Consider the following 13,889-nt stretch of genomic DNA (forward strand, 5'->3'; position numbering starts at 1 on the left):
ATATGAAATAGAAGTAGTCAGGATTGAGAGTTACTTTCCAGAGTAAGTGTCCTCTAAGTCATTGCCTGTACAATACCTACACTTTAAACATTCTTACATAGCGTAAGAGTTTTTTTCGAATACCCAGTTGGCTTGGCAGTTGTCTAGTAACTGTAGGGGACATGCATTTGTCACATTAAGCCTGTGTATATCTGGCAAGAAATGTCACTAGACAGAAAAATGTCACCACTTATCTCATACCTGGGAGCCAACTGCAGGGAAAGTGACTCCCTGCTCCTTGAGATTCTTTATCATAGCTGATATTAAACTCAGTTGAGGGTCATTCTTGAACTCGTCAGCCCATTCCACCATCAGAGCTTTTAACTTCTCACACACCTTTGGATGTCCCTGTTAAGAACAGCACACTGGAAGCATTAGAAAAGCAGGAAGGGAATTTTTAACTTATGGGTCCCTACACAATTTAGAGTCGATCTCCGTTTTATACCATACAATTTCAGACAGGCTAACCTCTACAATTCATCTTCCATTTAAGCACCAAGACTGTTCCCTTGCTGCTATGGTCATTTACCCCCTAGCAACCAGATACAATTAAATTCCAAGCCTAGCGGCATCATTACAAAAATGTGAACAACTTTAAATCCCCCCCCCAAAAAATAAAGTGAATTTTGTTTTAGAAATCTGCTGTTTATACAATGATAAGCCAAGTTTGAGGTGAATCACCATTTTAAGAAACTCTATGCTATGTCCCAAGACTGCTTGCATACAGTTCTACTAAGAATTGAAGAGGAAGCAGATGCTGCACAGTTCTGTAAGGCCAAAGCCCAACTATATTACATATACAGTGTATTGCTATAGCAGCCGTGCAGCCACCACTCTGTGACTAGTGAAGTTGAGAGGTGGTTAGTCACTTGGAGAACATGGAATCGTGATTCTATTCTGTCTTATGAACAGCACTGACCCTAATACAAACCACCTGTGACTACATGGGCTCATAGTAAACCCAGTAATACTGTGACTAAACACAAAACAATGTCTGGGTGTATTAACCCTTATTTAAAGGAGAAGGAAAGCTACCGAAGCAGTTTATTGCCAATAGATTAGCCACAATAGTGCAAGCTAGAATGCTATATTTATTCTGTACAATGCTTTACCATACCTGAGTAAGCAGCTCTAGAAGCTCTCTCTGTTTGTTTAGAATAGCAGCTGCCATATTAGCTTGGTGTGACATCACTTCCTGCCTGAGTCTCTGCCTGCTCACTCATAGATCTGGGCTCAGATTATAACAGGGAGGGGAGGGATGGGGAGAGGATCAAACTGAGCATGCTCAAGCTCTAGCCCTGGTGGTTTATACTGAAAACAGGAAGTCTGATACAGAAGCCCACGTGTACACAATAGAAGGAAAGAAATGCTTTTTCTTTTGACAGGAGGACAGCACTTCTTTGAGGATTTACTGGTGTATTCATATAGACCTTTCTGATAAAGCTTACTTAAGCTTCGTTTTTGCTAGGGATGCACAGAAACCACTATTTTGGATTCGGCTGAAAACCCTGAATCCTTCACGAAAGATTCGGCCGAATACCGAACCGAATCCTAATTTGCATATGCAAATTAGGGGTGGGAAGGGGAAAACATGTTTTACTTGTTTTACTTACTTGTTTTACTTACAAAAAGTGACAGGATTCTGCCTTTTTCCGCCCGGAATCCTGGCCGAATCCCGAACCGAATCATGGATTCAGTGCATCCCTAGTTTTAGCCTTTCAGTCTCTTTTAAAAAATAGGCCTCCCATTAGTTTTGCTCATACACAGTAAATTCATATAGAAAGTGTTTAGGTGTATGCAGCCATAGCCTAATATGTAGGCATTTTTGACAAAAGCTGGCCATGCACAGGCCAATTTCAGCACAATCCAATTGATATCCCACTTATTGCTGTTTGTAAGTGGAGCTGTGAATGGTTTAACCCTCTGTGGTCAGGTAAATGCCATTGAGATGCCAATAGACAATAAAAAATAAATTCCTGCATGCCATTTTGGAGGTGTTTTACCTAGGTTGCAAAAAACAAACACAACAGCATTTCCACTGCAATAATGTAATTTATTAATGTTGCTGTTAATTTGCTGTTCTTAGCTCAAATGGCTATTAGAAATGCCTAACTAAATGAAACATAGAAACAGGAAAATAATGTGAAATATGAGCAAATTAAATTCTTCAAATTGAAATGAAGGTTTTTTTTTAGAGTCATGTGTTCCTATGGCAACTTTAGAGAGAAAGATTAAACCTCAGCCGATTGTTAGGGAGCTTTATATGTTCCATTTCAAAAGCAAATGTATGAAATTAGTTTAAAAAAAATAAATATATAATAATAATAACACTTGGGCTTATTGGCTTCATTATTCTGCAGACGAAAAAGCTAAGTTTGGGTTTTTTTTATGGACTGCGTTTAAACAACTTCACTCCCACTCATACAGCAGCCCTAAGTGTTATGTAAGTGACAGATCTCTAATTTACTTGTTATTAATGTTGCTTCTAAAACAAAAGTGCGAGTAACACAGCAAGTACTGACTTATGCACCATACACTGTAATGGCTGTTTATATTTATATAAACAGAGGTGAATTCTATTGGAATGGCATGAACTCAAATAAAACCAGCTGCCTATTTATAAGGTACAGGAATGCATTCATTTGATATCCATTGAAAAATAGTATTTGCAGCTTTGGAGAAAGGGCAAAGGTGTAATAAAATATTTTCAAAAAAGACAAGTTACTTGGAATGGTTGAAACAGAAATACAGGATGTTTCTAAATACCCACAACTGTTTCAATTAATTGTATGTATGTGCATTCCGAGTGTTGTTCACATACTTGTAGCTAACCACCGGAGGGCCACAGTGTTTAAAGTGATACTGTCATGGGAAAAAAAATTTTTTTCAAAATGAATCAGTTAATAGTGCTGCTCCAGCAGAATTCTGCACTAAAATCCATTTCTCAAAAGAGCAAACAGATTTTTTTTATATTCAATTTTGAAATCTGACATGGGGCTAGACATTTTGTCAATTTCCCAGCTGCCCCTGGTTATGTGACTTGTGCCTGTACTTAAGGAGAGAAATGCTTTCTGGCAGGCTGCTGTTTTTCTGGGTTTTTACTATTGGGTGCTGTTCTTAGATCTACCAGGCAGCTGTTATCTTGTGTTAGGGAGCTGCTATCTGGATACCTTCCCATTGTTCTTTTGTTTGGCTGCTGGGGGGGGGGGAAGGGAGGGGGTGATATCACTCCAAGTTGCAGTACAGCAGTAAAGAGTGATTTTTTTTTTCCCATGACAGTATCCCTTTAAAATACCACTACCTGTACCTGGCACCTTGTTAGAAGGTAATGAGGGTTCAAATGCTAAATCACATTCTATGGACTAATCACATAGGCTGGCAAACAACCATGCAGTAGTAGCCATGGACATACCTTTGAAAAGTACACTGTTTAGTACAGGTATGGGATCCATTACCTGGAAACCTGTTCTCAAGTTCCGAATTACAGAATGGTTGTCTCCCATATAGGGAAATTTACTAAGCGCTGAAAAGTCGCCAGCTTCGCAGGCAGCGCAACACTTCGCCATGCGAAAATTCGCTCAGACTAAGCTAATTCACTAACATGCGAAGTTGGGATTTTCACCACACACAGTCAGGTTTCTTATAAAAACGGTAGACATTTTTTAATCAGATAAATATATTGAAGACAGATTTCTTTTTCATTAAAAAAGTAAAAATGGGATTTTATTTTTTTGCCTTTACATCCCCTTTCAGGTATGAAGATCCAAATTACAGAAAGATCCAATATACCCAGGTCCTGAGCATTCTGGATAACAGGTCCCATACCTGTATAGGTTTGCAATCCCATAATCCCTTGCAAACCGATTACTCACCTTATTTAAAACGCTGCTAACTTCACTTGCAAAATCTCTGGAGCATACTTCTAAGTGAAAGATCTTTCCACAGTTCGACACGCAGGCACCAAGTAACTGGAAGACAATAAAAGCACGAGATAAAAAAACTGTAGTTTAAATTAAGGTCTATAAATCTAGGAAATGTTTCCAATGCAAAGATAAACAACATATTAAGGCAACTGCATATACCCCAGCTCACATTAATACTTATAAGCGATAAGCAACTGCCAGGGATCTCATAGGTCTCATCTACAATGCAAGGGGTTGAGCACTTTTTTGTTATATTTTTTTTATTGCCAAAATGATGGGCTGCCGTGGGATTCATTCGATCTGAAAGAGAGGCAATAAACATCCATATACACATTTATTCAACGTCAAAAAAAGAACTTGTGTTGAATGTATTCTGCTTATTCTTTTTGGAAGGGAAATGGTATAATCTTTATTTTCTATACAGAATTAATGGTTTATTGAAGGGTTTTATCATTGCCAGTAACTGTTCCTGTAGTCAGATCAGTTTGTAAAGAGGGGTACTTTTTAAAGGGGGCTTAACTAGGAAGGGTAAATATATGATTTGCCTTTAATTCTGACGACAGTTGCTGTGCAGAACCAGGAAGTTGAAAAATCAAAGTAATTTCAATTCCACTGCTTAGTGCAAAATGCACATGCTGAATCCTTAAAGCCATTCAGCACAAGTAGAATCCATGTGAGCCAGTATCGCCCCTTTAATTTCTTAAAAAGTTAAAGAGCCATGAGATGTTAAATCACCAGACCTCCATATATAAACTACAATCGAAAGCCCTGTTTTAGATAACAAAAGCTGGTGGGACAGAAAACTGTATGTGTTCTTGTACAATACAGGTATGGGATCCATTATCCGGAAACCCCTTGTACAAAAAGCTCTGAATTACGGGAAGGTTACCGTATATACTCGTGTATAAGCCGACCCGTGTATAAGCCGAGGTACCTAATTTACCTAAGAAAACTGGAAAAATGTATTGACTCGTGTATAAGCCTAGGGGCCCCATGTCAGATTTCAAAATGTGAATATCGAGACATAAAAGTCAGCTCATTTTTACATTTAAAAGAAATGATTTAACAGATAAAATCATATTGAGAAGTTTGTAGACAATTTTGAGAAAAAGGAGTAACAAAAACTATGGAACAGAAAACTATGGAATCAGAGGCTGCACACTACCTCCCCACCACCCGCACGGGGCCCCCAGCCACAAATTCCCCTCTGTCCCCCCTTCTCCCCCAGTGCTTACCTTCTTCATGGGTATTACAGCTGCTATTGAGTGGGGGAGGTCAGGAAGGAGTGAAGGCAAGAAGCAGCTCTGCCAGCCGCAGGAGTGGATCTGGGCTGACGAGGCCCTGGGGGCCCACCTAATGTTCCCTCTTATTCCTTCTGCTATACGCTCCTTCCGCGGCCCCAGCAGGACTGTCTGTGACTGACTGTCACGATCGGCCGGCGCCGCTACCCACGTGGCGGCCATGGGCGCCGCCATTTTGGGAGCGAACGCCGGCAGGGAAGGACGCGCCGCCCGGAGCTCCTGGACCTGCTCCGGGCGGCGATCGTGACAGTCAGTCACAGACAGTCCTGCTGGGGCCGCGGAAGGAGCGTATTACGGTATGACCCGCGTATAAGCCGAGGTTGAGTTTTTCAGCACATTTTGGGTGCTGAAAAACTCGGCTTATACGCGAGTATATACGGTATCTCCCAAATACTCCATTTTATCCAAATTTTTAAAAATGATTTCCTTTTTCTCTGTAATAATAAAACAGGACCATGTACATGATCCCAACTAAAATATAATTAATCCTTATTGGAAGCAGAATTAGCCTAATAGGTTTATTTAATGTTTACATGATATTTTAGTAGACTTAACGTATGAAGATCCAAGTAATGGAAAGATCTGTTTTTCAGAAAACCGCAGGATAACGGGTCCAATAGCTGCACTACGCTCCGCTTCTTCAGTAGTGAAAATTCATGCTTTGGTTTAGTAGAGACAGATGTTACAATGTCTTTATATACACAGTAACAATATCCATATGACAAATAATATAAAACGAGTCTTTAAAACTGAGATTTGGGATCAGGGTTTTTCTGGCTCAGAGTTTGCCAGAAGTCACCATAAAAACCTTTGCATGATATACAGTTATTGTGACATGTAGGGGCATATTCATCAAGGGTCGAATTTCGAATTGAAAAAGACCAACCGAAATTTAGTCTAAGTTTTTTTTGGTTGAATAGGTCCGTTTTTGATCTAATAGGTCAGTTTTTGATCGAATAGGTCAGTTTTTGATCGAATAGGTCAGTTTTTGATCGAATAGGTCAGTTTTTGATCGAATAGGTCAGTTTTTGATCGAATAGGTCAGTTTTTGATCGAATAGGTCAGTTTTTGATCGAATAGGTCAGTTTTTGATCGAATAGGTCAGTTTTTGATCGAATAGGTCCGTATTCGGCCGAATTCAAATCGTACGAATCAAAGGAATAGCGCATCTGATCGAATTCGATTGGAAGTTTTTCCCCCGAAAAAATTTCGATTTAGGTTGTAAGAGGTCCCTCATAGGCTAAAACAGCAATTCGGCAGGTTTTAGATGGTGAATGGTCGACGTTGAAATTTTAAAGAGACAGTACATGATAAATTTCGAATAAATATCGAATTTGGACTATTCCCTAGTCAAAGTACACAAAAAAATAGCTTGAAATTTGATAAATCTGCCCCGTAATATCAATCCACATTGCATGTGAATTTATCAGAATAGCCTACAGCTCCACTGTGACAGCCTGAAAACATGGCTACATCACAGGCCCAGTAATATATACTTTCAAACCAGAAATTGACAAAAAACTGAAATAAAGAGGACACTTACCGTAAGTGCTTGCATTGCCACATGAGGATCTTTATGGTTCACTCTTCTCATTATGGACCGTAGGCAGTCTTTAGGTCTGATAGGAATTAAACACAATGACAACTGAGCAAATCTGTGTTCTAAATATACAAGTATGGGCCTATTATCCAGAAAGCTCGGGACCTGGGGCTTTCCGGATAACAGGTCTTTCCGTAATTTGGATCTTCACAGCTTAAGTCTACAAGAAAATCATGTAAACATTAAATAAACCCAATAGGCTGGTTTTGCTTCCAATAAGGATTAATTATATCTAAGTTGGGATCAAGTACAAGATACTGTTTCATTATTACAGAGAACAAAGAGATCATTTTTAAAAATTTGGATTATTTGGTTATAATGGAGTCTATGGGAGACAGCCTTTCCGTAATTCGGAACTTTCTGGATAACGGGTTTCCGGATAACGGATCCCATTCCTGTACTATAACAACACTAAGAAGTTGTTAACAAATTTTGATTTGTCAATTGCAATAAAGGGGTTGTTCATCTTTGAGTTAACTTTGAGTATGATGTAGAGAGAGATATTCTGCGACAATTAGCAATTGGTTTTTATTATTTGAGGTTTTTGAGTTATTTAGTTTTTTATTCAGCAGCTCTCCAGTTTGCAATGTCTGCAATCTGGTTGCTATGGTCCAAATTACCCTAGCAACCATGCACTGATTCGAATAAGAGACTGGAATATGAACAGGAGAGGCCTGAATAGAAAGAGGAGTAATAAGAAGCACCAAATAATACATTTGTAGCCTTAGAGAGCGTTTGTTGTTAGATGGGGTTAGTGACCCCCATTTGAAAGCTGGAAAGAGTCAGAAGAAAAAGACAAATAATACAAAAACAATATAAAAATAAAAATAAAGACCAATTGAAATGTTGCTTAGAATTGGCCATTCTATAACATACTAAAAATTAACTTAAAGTTGAACCACCCCTTTAGTCGGTGTTCTAAATATACTATTAAACATTAATAAGTTATTAACAAGTTTTGATTTCTCATTTGCAGTAACAATGGAGTGGGGGACAATGTTTGAGTGCAAGAAAAACAGGGAACCAACTTTTTTTTCTTTTTCTTTTTTGGATATTCACGTATTCCAAAGCAACTCTTTGCTAGAACAGCCAGGGTACACAGCTCCAGCACTTACAAGTAAATATATCTGGAGAGAGAACTATTTACCTGTGAATAATTGAAGTTAAACCGAATTCCTGACAAGTAGACAGCTGGAGGGTTGCTACAGGTATCTGTTATCCGGAAACCCGTTATCCAGAAAGCTCAGAATTTTCGGAAAGGCCATCTTCCATAGTCACCATTATATGCAAATAGTCAAAATTAAACTTGATTTAATTTTTCTCTGTAATAATAAAACAGTAACTTGTACATGATCCCATCTAATTAACTAATTAATCCTTATTGGAAGCAAAACCAGCCTATTGGGTTTATTTAATGTTTACATGATTTTCTAGTAGACCTTAGGTATGAAGATCCAAATGACAGAAAGACCAGTTATCCGGAAAACCCCAGGTCCCGAGCAATCTGGATAACACCTATAGAAGTAATACCTATAGAAGTCTATTGTTACACAACACTGCACAGTAGTGCAGATGGATCAGAAAAAGAATTCCAAAAGAAACAGAGGATTTGCATATTAAGCTACATAAATGCAATATGTAGCAATCAGTGATTAGCTTTTTAAAGCCAGCAGCAAGTAGAACAATGAATGCAGCAATCCGATAGGGTGCCATTGGTTACTGCCCATGGGCAAATTTGCCCAGTGTTGATAAATGACCCCCAGTAGTGTGTGTGTATTACACTAGAGTCCTGCAGCAGTTCAGGTACGCGCGGGTTACCCGCAAAAACCTGCGGTACCTTGCGGGTTGCAGGTAGAAGTTTCGGGAGCAGGTATAGACGCAGGTCAGCGGTTCTCTGGGTTTGTGGGTCACGGGTCTTCTCAATAGCAAGTTTTACTCCTTTTTTTCTGATCACGCCTACTTCTAATGATGTCACTTCCGGTTTACAATGACAGCACTTCCTGTTTTACTCCCTTTTTTCTGATCACGCCTACTTCTGATGATGTCACTTCCAGATTTACAATGACAGCACTTCCTGTTTCTTGATGATCAGCAGGTCGCGGATTGGGTTGCGGATAAGGTACTTGTGGGTTGGGTAGCGGGTTCAAGCGGGAAAGTATGCGGGTTGCGGGTCGGGTTTAACAAATTGGTTCCACGCAGGACTCTATATTACACACATATACACAAGCACATCACTGTGACTGCTGATTATTCTGATGAACAGTGTACGTACGTCATTACAAATAGTTTGGTACAAATAGTTTGGAATTAAATCAGTGCACTGCTTTACTCATACATTATATAAAAAGCCTTACCCTGTTCTTGACTGACCGACTTTATCACAAAGATCCAGGATAAGTCCCCAGTCCTCAGCTGTGTTAAGTTCGCTGGTTGCTTTCTCTGTACAGTTAAAACAAAATATGATTGGTATGAAAAGTAACATTGCCTTCAGGTGAATATGTCAAACTAGTGCTGGGGAAAACTTGATGTATATTGATTATTTTGTATTGTTTTTCATCTCTTTATGGGAAACGGAGAGCGGTTTTGTCTTACAGCGAAGATCCCAGGTACAGGCTTAGGGGCAGATTTATCAAAGGGCAGAATTGAAAATTCAAATTTATGAGTTTTTTAATTGGCAAAACTGTAAAATTAGACTAGGGAGTTATTCAAATTTGATGTACATTTTTTTTTTTTTTAAAAAAATTGAATTAAATTTTCAAGATTTATCATACTCTTCGCCACCTAAAACCTGCCAAATTGCTGTTTAAGTCAATGGGAGACGTCCAGGGATCAATTTTGAGTTTTTTGCAGCCTTCCTGACATTCAAGTTTTTTTCGGAGGAAAAAACACGAATCGAGTTTTTAACATTCAAATCAAATTCGATTCGAGTTTTCAGCTTGATTACATTCATCCGAGTTTAAAAAAATCAGATTTTTTACATAAATTTGATTGGTTGAATTTCGAATTTATGGGAGTTTAGGGGAGTTTTTAAAAACTCACATGAATTCGAAATCCGTATACCATATACTCTATTGTATTAAAATAATCCACATTTTAAAAAAAATATTATTTCGTTTTTCTCTGTATTAACATAACAGTACCATGTACAGTAGTTGATCCAAACTAAGATATAATTAATACTTATTGGAATCAAAACCAGGGTATTGGTATATTTAATGTTTAATGAATTTCTAGTACAGTTACGGTATGAAGATCCAAATTACAGGAAGATCAGTTATCCAGAAAACCCCAGGTCCCAAGCATTCTGCATAACAGGTCCCATACCTGTATAGTTATTTTTTGTACAGGCCAACAGCAGTAAGTGATAAGGTGTTAAGGCTCATCACTTCCTCATCTGTTGTAGTGCAATGCATTGGTCAACATGATCCATTGGCAGATTACATTAATAATAATAATAATAATAATAATCCATGATAGATAGTAATCAGTGGCAATTGCCATTCAGCATACATGTATCAATAAACCTTTTGTCTGCATGTGTAAGGCTTCAAGACTGTGCCTTTGAATAGCACTGGCTGTGCCGTGGTACAAGCCGTACACAGTCTGGATTCCCATATTAACCAATGTTAATTATCTATGTACCATTACTTTTGGCCATGGCCCTGGCCCACAGAATGCTGGGAAATGTGCTTTGTATTGCTGCTGTCTGCCATGTCCCATTCAATAGGTATAGAGCACAGAGCAAACGTTACGCAAAGTGCTCCTGGACATTAATTTAAAACCAACATTTTTGCATTCCACGGACTACATGCCAACAGCAAGTCATGCTATGCAGGTATATTAATCTCTTCTGGACCACAACAAATACATCTTGTGGAGGGGCAGTCAAAATAATACCAGCAAACCCCAAGATAGAGTCCTGAGGCGGGTCGGGTACCCGCTGGTTACCTGCAAAAAAAGCAGGCACTCTGTGGAATAAGGTGGAGGATTTTCAGGTGCAGTTTTAGCAGCGGGTTCGGTTGCGGGTCTCATCTAAATTTAGATGAGACTAAAAATCATTGTTTTAGATCATGTGACCATTACACCAATTTAAAGCAGCTAGGCTACATGAATGTTACGGCCTGCATAAGCATTCCTACATGTTTTTTCACTTAAATGATGCCCATGTAGCTTGAGTCTTAAATTATCCTTTAAAGCAAGAAAGTGCACTAATATTTGGTGTTGTATTATTGAATAATACAAAATATCCTTTTCAAATAATAGGAAGCCAACGCATAGTTTTCTGAATTGAAAGCGGTTCCAGTGTAAACTCAAGGTCCTGTTCAGATCAGAATCAATGAAGGAGACTGCAGTTGCTTTAAAGGCCCACTATACCCTAACAATTACCCACCTATTGTTCTCAATATAACATTGTGCCAAGGTTGAGAGATTTTATGATATCTAACAGGCTATAAAAAGCAAAGTTTAATATAATGCCATAGAGTGGTGTCGTTATAGAGGAGGCAGACCCTGCAACTGCCAGATTTGTGGCCCAGGCATAGGGCGGCAATACTGTAGGGACAGCATGCCGCCCAGTAGCATTTTAGGGCGCTAAGACCCTGCTTTGCAAAGCAGCCTCGGAGCGCCGAAGGAAGGAATCCGGGCCTGAGAATGTCTTATTCCAAGGTTTAAAGGAACAGTAACACCAAAAAGGGAATGTGGTTTACAGTAATGAAACTATAATATAGTGTTGCCCTTCACTGTAAAAGCGCTGTGTTTGCTTCAGAAAATCTACAATAGTTTATATACACAAGCTGCTGTGTAGCCATGGGGGCAGCCATTCAAAGCTGAAAAAGGAGAAAAGGCACAGGATACACAGCAGATAAGAGATGAGCTCTATAGTATACAACTGGATTCTTCAGAACGTATCTGTTATCTACTGTGTATCCTGTGCTTGAATGGCTGCCCCCATGGCTACACAGCAGCTGGTTTAAATAAACTACAGTTGTGTTTCTGAAGCAAACGCACCCGTTTTACCAGTGCAAGGTAACACTACATTATATTGTCATTCATTAAAAACACTTATTTTTGGGTGTTACTGTTCCTTTAAAGGGGTTTAAGGTGTGTAGTCAGCAACCTCTATTTACGCCACGGATTAACTACAAAACCCACAGATCAACATTCAAGGCCAGTGTTAATGGAGTACATTTAGTATGCTTAAAAACAAAGTAGGTGTATAATTAGCTTTCAACTGTCTGAGATCCCAGGAGTAATGTTGAAGAGAAAACAGAGGCAGGATATAGAGAGCTGCTGAGAAATTCTCAAGCAGAGAGATGGGATGGGATAAATGAAACATTTATCTGCCTGTGATGATTTCAATTACCGGCTTTCAAACCTCACGCCGACCTTAATCAGTAAAGAAACCTTTTTTTTTTACTGCAACACACTCACCAAATGCTGAAAATTTTAACCACACGTTGGCCCAAAGCAAGGCATCAGCCCATCTCCACCACTCCAGTTAAACACATGCCTCCTTATGTCAAGGCTGGATCACTCTGTGGGAGAATTTCTATTTGACTTGTGTAACAAGTGGTTAAAGGAATTATAACCTTAAAGGAGAACTACCAAGGAAGAAGTAGGGTAGAAATGTTGATAATTATGTTCTGTACCAGCCCAAGGCAACTACAGCCGCTGGAGCTTTAAGCTGTTGCATTAAGTGCAATAGATAAAATATGGCATTTCTAGACATAAATGTTTTAGTGTATGTATAAATATATATATTATATGGAAACAATGTATTAGATGTCATCTTTTCTAGCTACATTGTTTCATATGTCAGAACCAGCAGTGCAAGGAATATCAAGCAGACACTGCTTCTGATAATTTCATTTTCTGATCATTTCATTTACACACAAGCAGTGACGTAACTAGAGGTGGGCGGGCCCTGGCACGGGACGCGCTGCTGGGCCCCCCGCCCCCCTCCGTACACCCAGAAACGGCCGGGAATCGCGGCGCGTGACCTGCTGGAGGGGCCCTGAGGGGGTGCGGGCCCTGGCCCAATTGCACCCCCTGCTCCCCCGGTAGTTACGCCACTGCACACAAGTTTGTAAAATGTTTACTAAGGGAATTTAAGAAAGTTGCTGGGAACTACATTTTCTTCCATTTCTAAGAGTTTCTCTTTTCACTTGTCACTTAGGTAACGGGAGCAGTGGAATGGAGCAGAGGAGCAGAGAAGCAGTGGAAGGGAACAGTGGAAGTGAGCAGAGAAGCAGAGGAAGGGAGCAGAGAAGCAGAGGAAGGGAGCAGAGGAAGGGAGCAGAGAAGCAGTGGAAGGGAGCAGAGAAGCAGTGGAAGGGAGCAGAGAAGCAGAGGAAGGGAGCAGAGAAGCAGAGGAAGGGAGCAGAGGAAGGGAGCAGAGAAGCAATGGAAGGGAGCAGAGAAGCAATGGAAGGGAGCAGTGGAAGGGAGTAGAGGAGCAGTAGAAGGGAGCTGAGCAGTGGAAGGCCCTGCAGAGCTGCAGACAATAGGGGCACCTTACCTACATCAGGATCATATGGGTTGGATGTAAAAAGAGGCATGGCTGCTGCTACTGTCTGTGTCCCCGGAAGAATCTGCTGCTTCTCCCTCTTTCCCTGTCCCCAGCCGCTGGTCTCTTCTCCAGCCAAAGTAGCGGCACCAGCATCTGGATCTCTGTTGCTTCTAGTTCCTAGAAGGGCGCGTGTGACGTCAGGGAGACGTGAACGTCTCGGGGAACGTCTCCAACACGTAACATTCGGCGGCTTATTTAAATGGCTGTATAAATAGATTGTGAGGGGTCAGTCCTCAGACAGTGGTTACTCGGGGATATCGGGAGAAGGACGGTTCAGGAAACAGAATTTTATTTTCTCGGGACAGGACTGTTCATTCATTCATTCATTCATTCATTCATTCATTCAGTTCTTAGTGGAACACTGGGGCTCTCGCTGTTCAGTGGAGACTGTGGGTCTATATTAGACACAAGCTGCTCTGTGTAAGGTGTGTGTCCTTAATATGAGGGGTTTATTGGAG

General features: G+C 40.0%; 1 protein-coding gene across 4 annotated transcripts in view; it reads right to left on the minus strand.

Moving 5' to 3' along the window:
- The window catches only part of stam.S (signal transducing adaptor molecule S homeolog), a 31,478-nt gene extending 17,885 nt beyond the window's left edge, over window positions 1–13,593 (minus strand). Inside the window, exons 1-6 of one of the 4 annotated variants that reach the window (XM_018269127.2) lie at window positions 13,381–13,593; window positions 12,294–12,397; window positions 9,218–9,302; window positions 6,807–6,882; window positions 3,912–4,007; window positions 241–387 (exon numbers count right to left, since the gene is read on the minus strand). In XM_018269127.2, coding sequence (XP_018124616.1) covers window positions 241–387; window positions 3,912–4,007; window positions 6,807–6,857 — 294 coding nt within the window. In that variant the 5' untranslated portion in view covers window positions 6,858–6,882; window positions 9,218–9,302; window positions 12,294–12,397; window positions 13,381–13,593. The remainder of the gene's footprint in view (window positions 1–240; window positions 388–3,911; window positions 4,008–6,806; window positions 6,883–9,217; window positions 9,303–12,293; window positions 12,398–13,380) is intronic. The other 3 variants (XM_018269128.2, XM_018269124.2, XM_018269129.2) reach the window with 3 other exon arrangements.
- Between the last annotated feature and the right edge of the window lie 296 nt (window positions 13,594–13,889).

This window comes from Xenopus laevis, chromosome 6S (assembly GCF_017654675.1).
Source record: "Xenopus laevis strain J_2021 chromosome 6S, Xenopus_laevis_v10.1, whole genome shotgun sequence".
NCBI lineage: Eukaryota > Metazoa > Chordata > Amphibia > Anura > Pipidae > Xenopus > Xenopus laevis.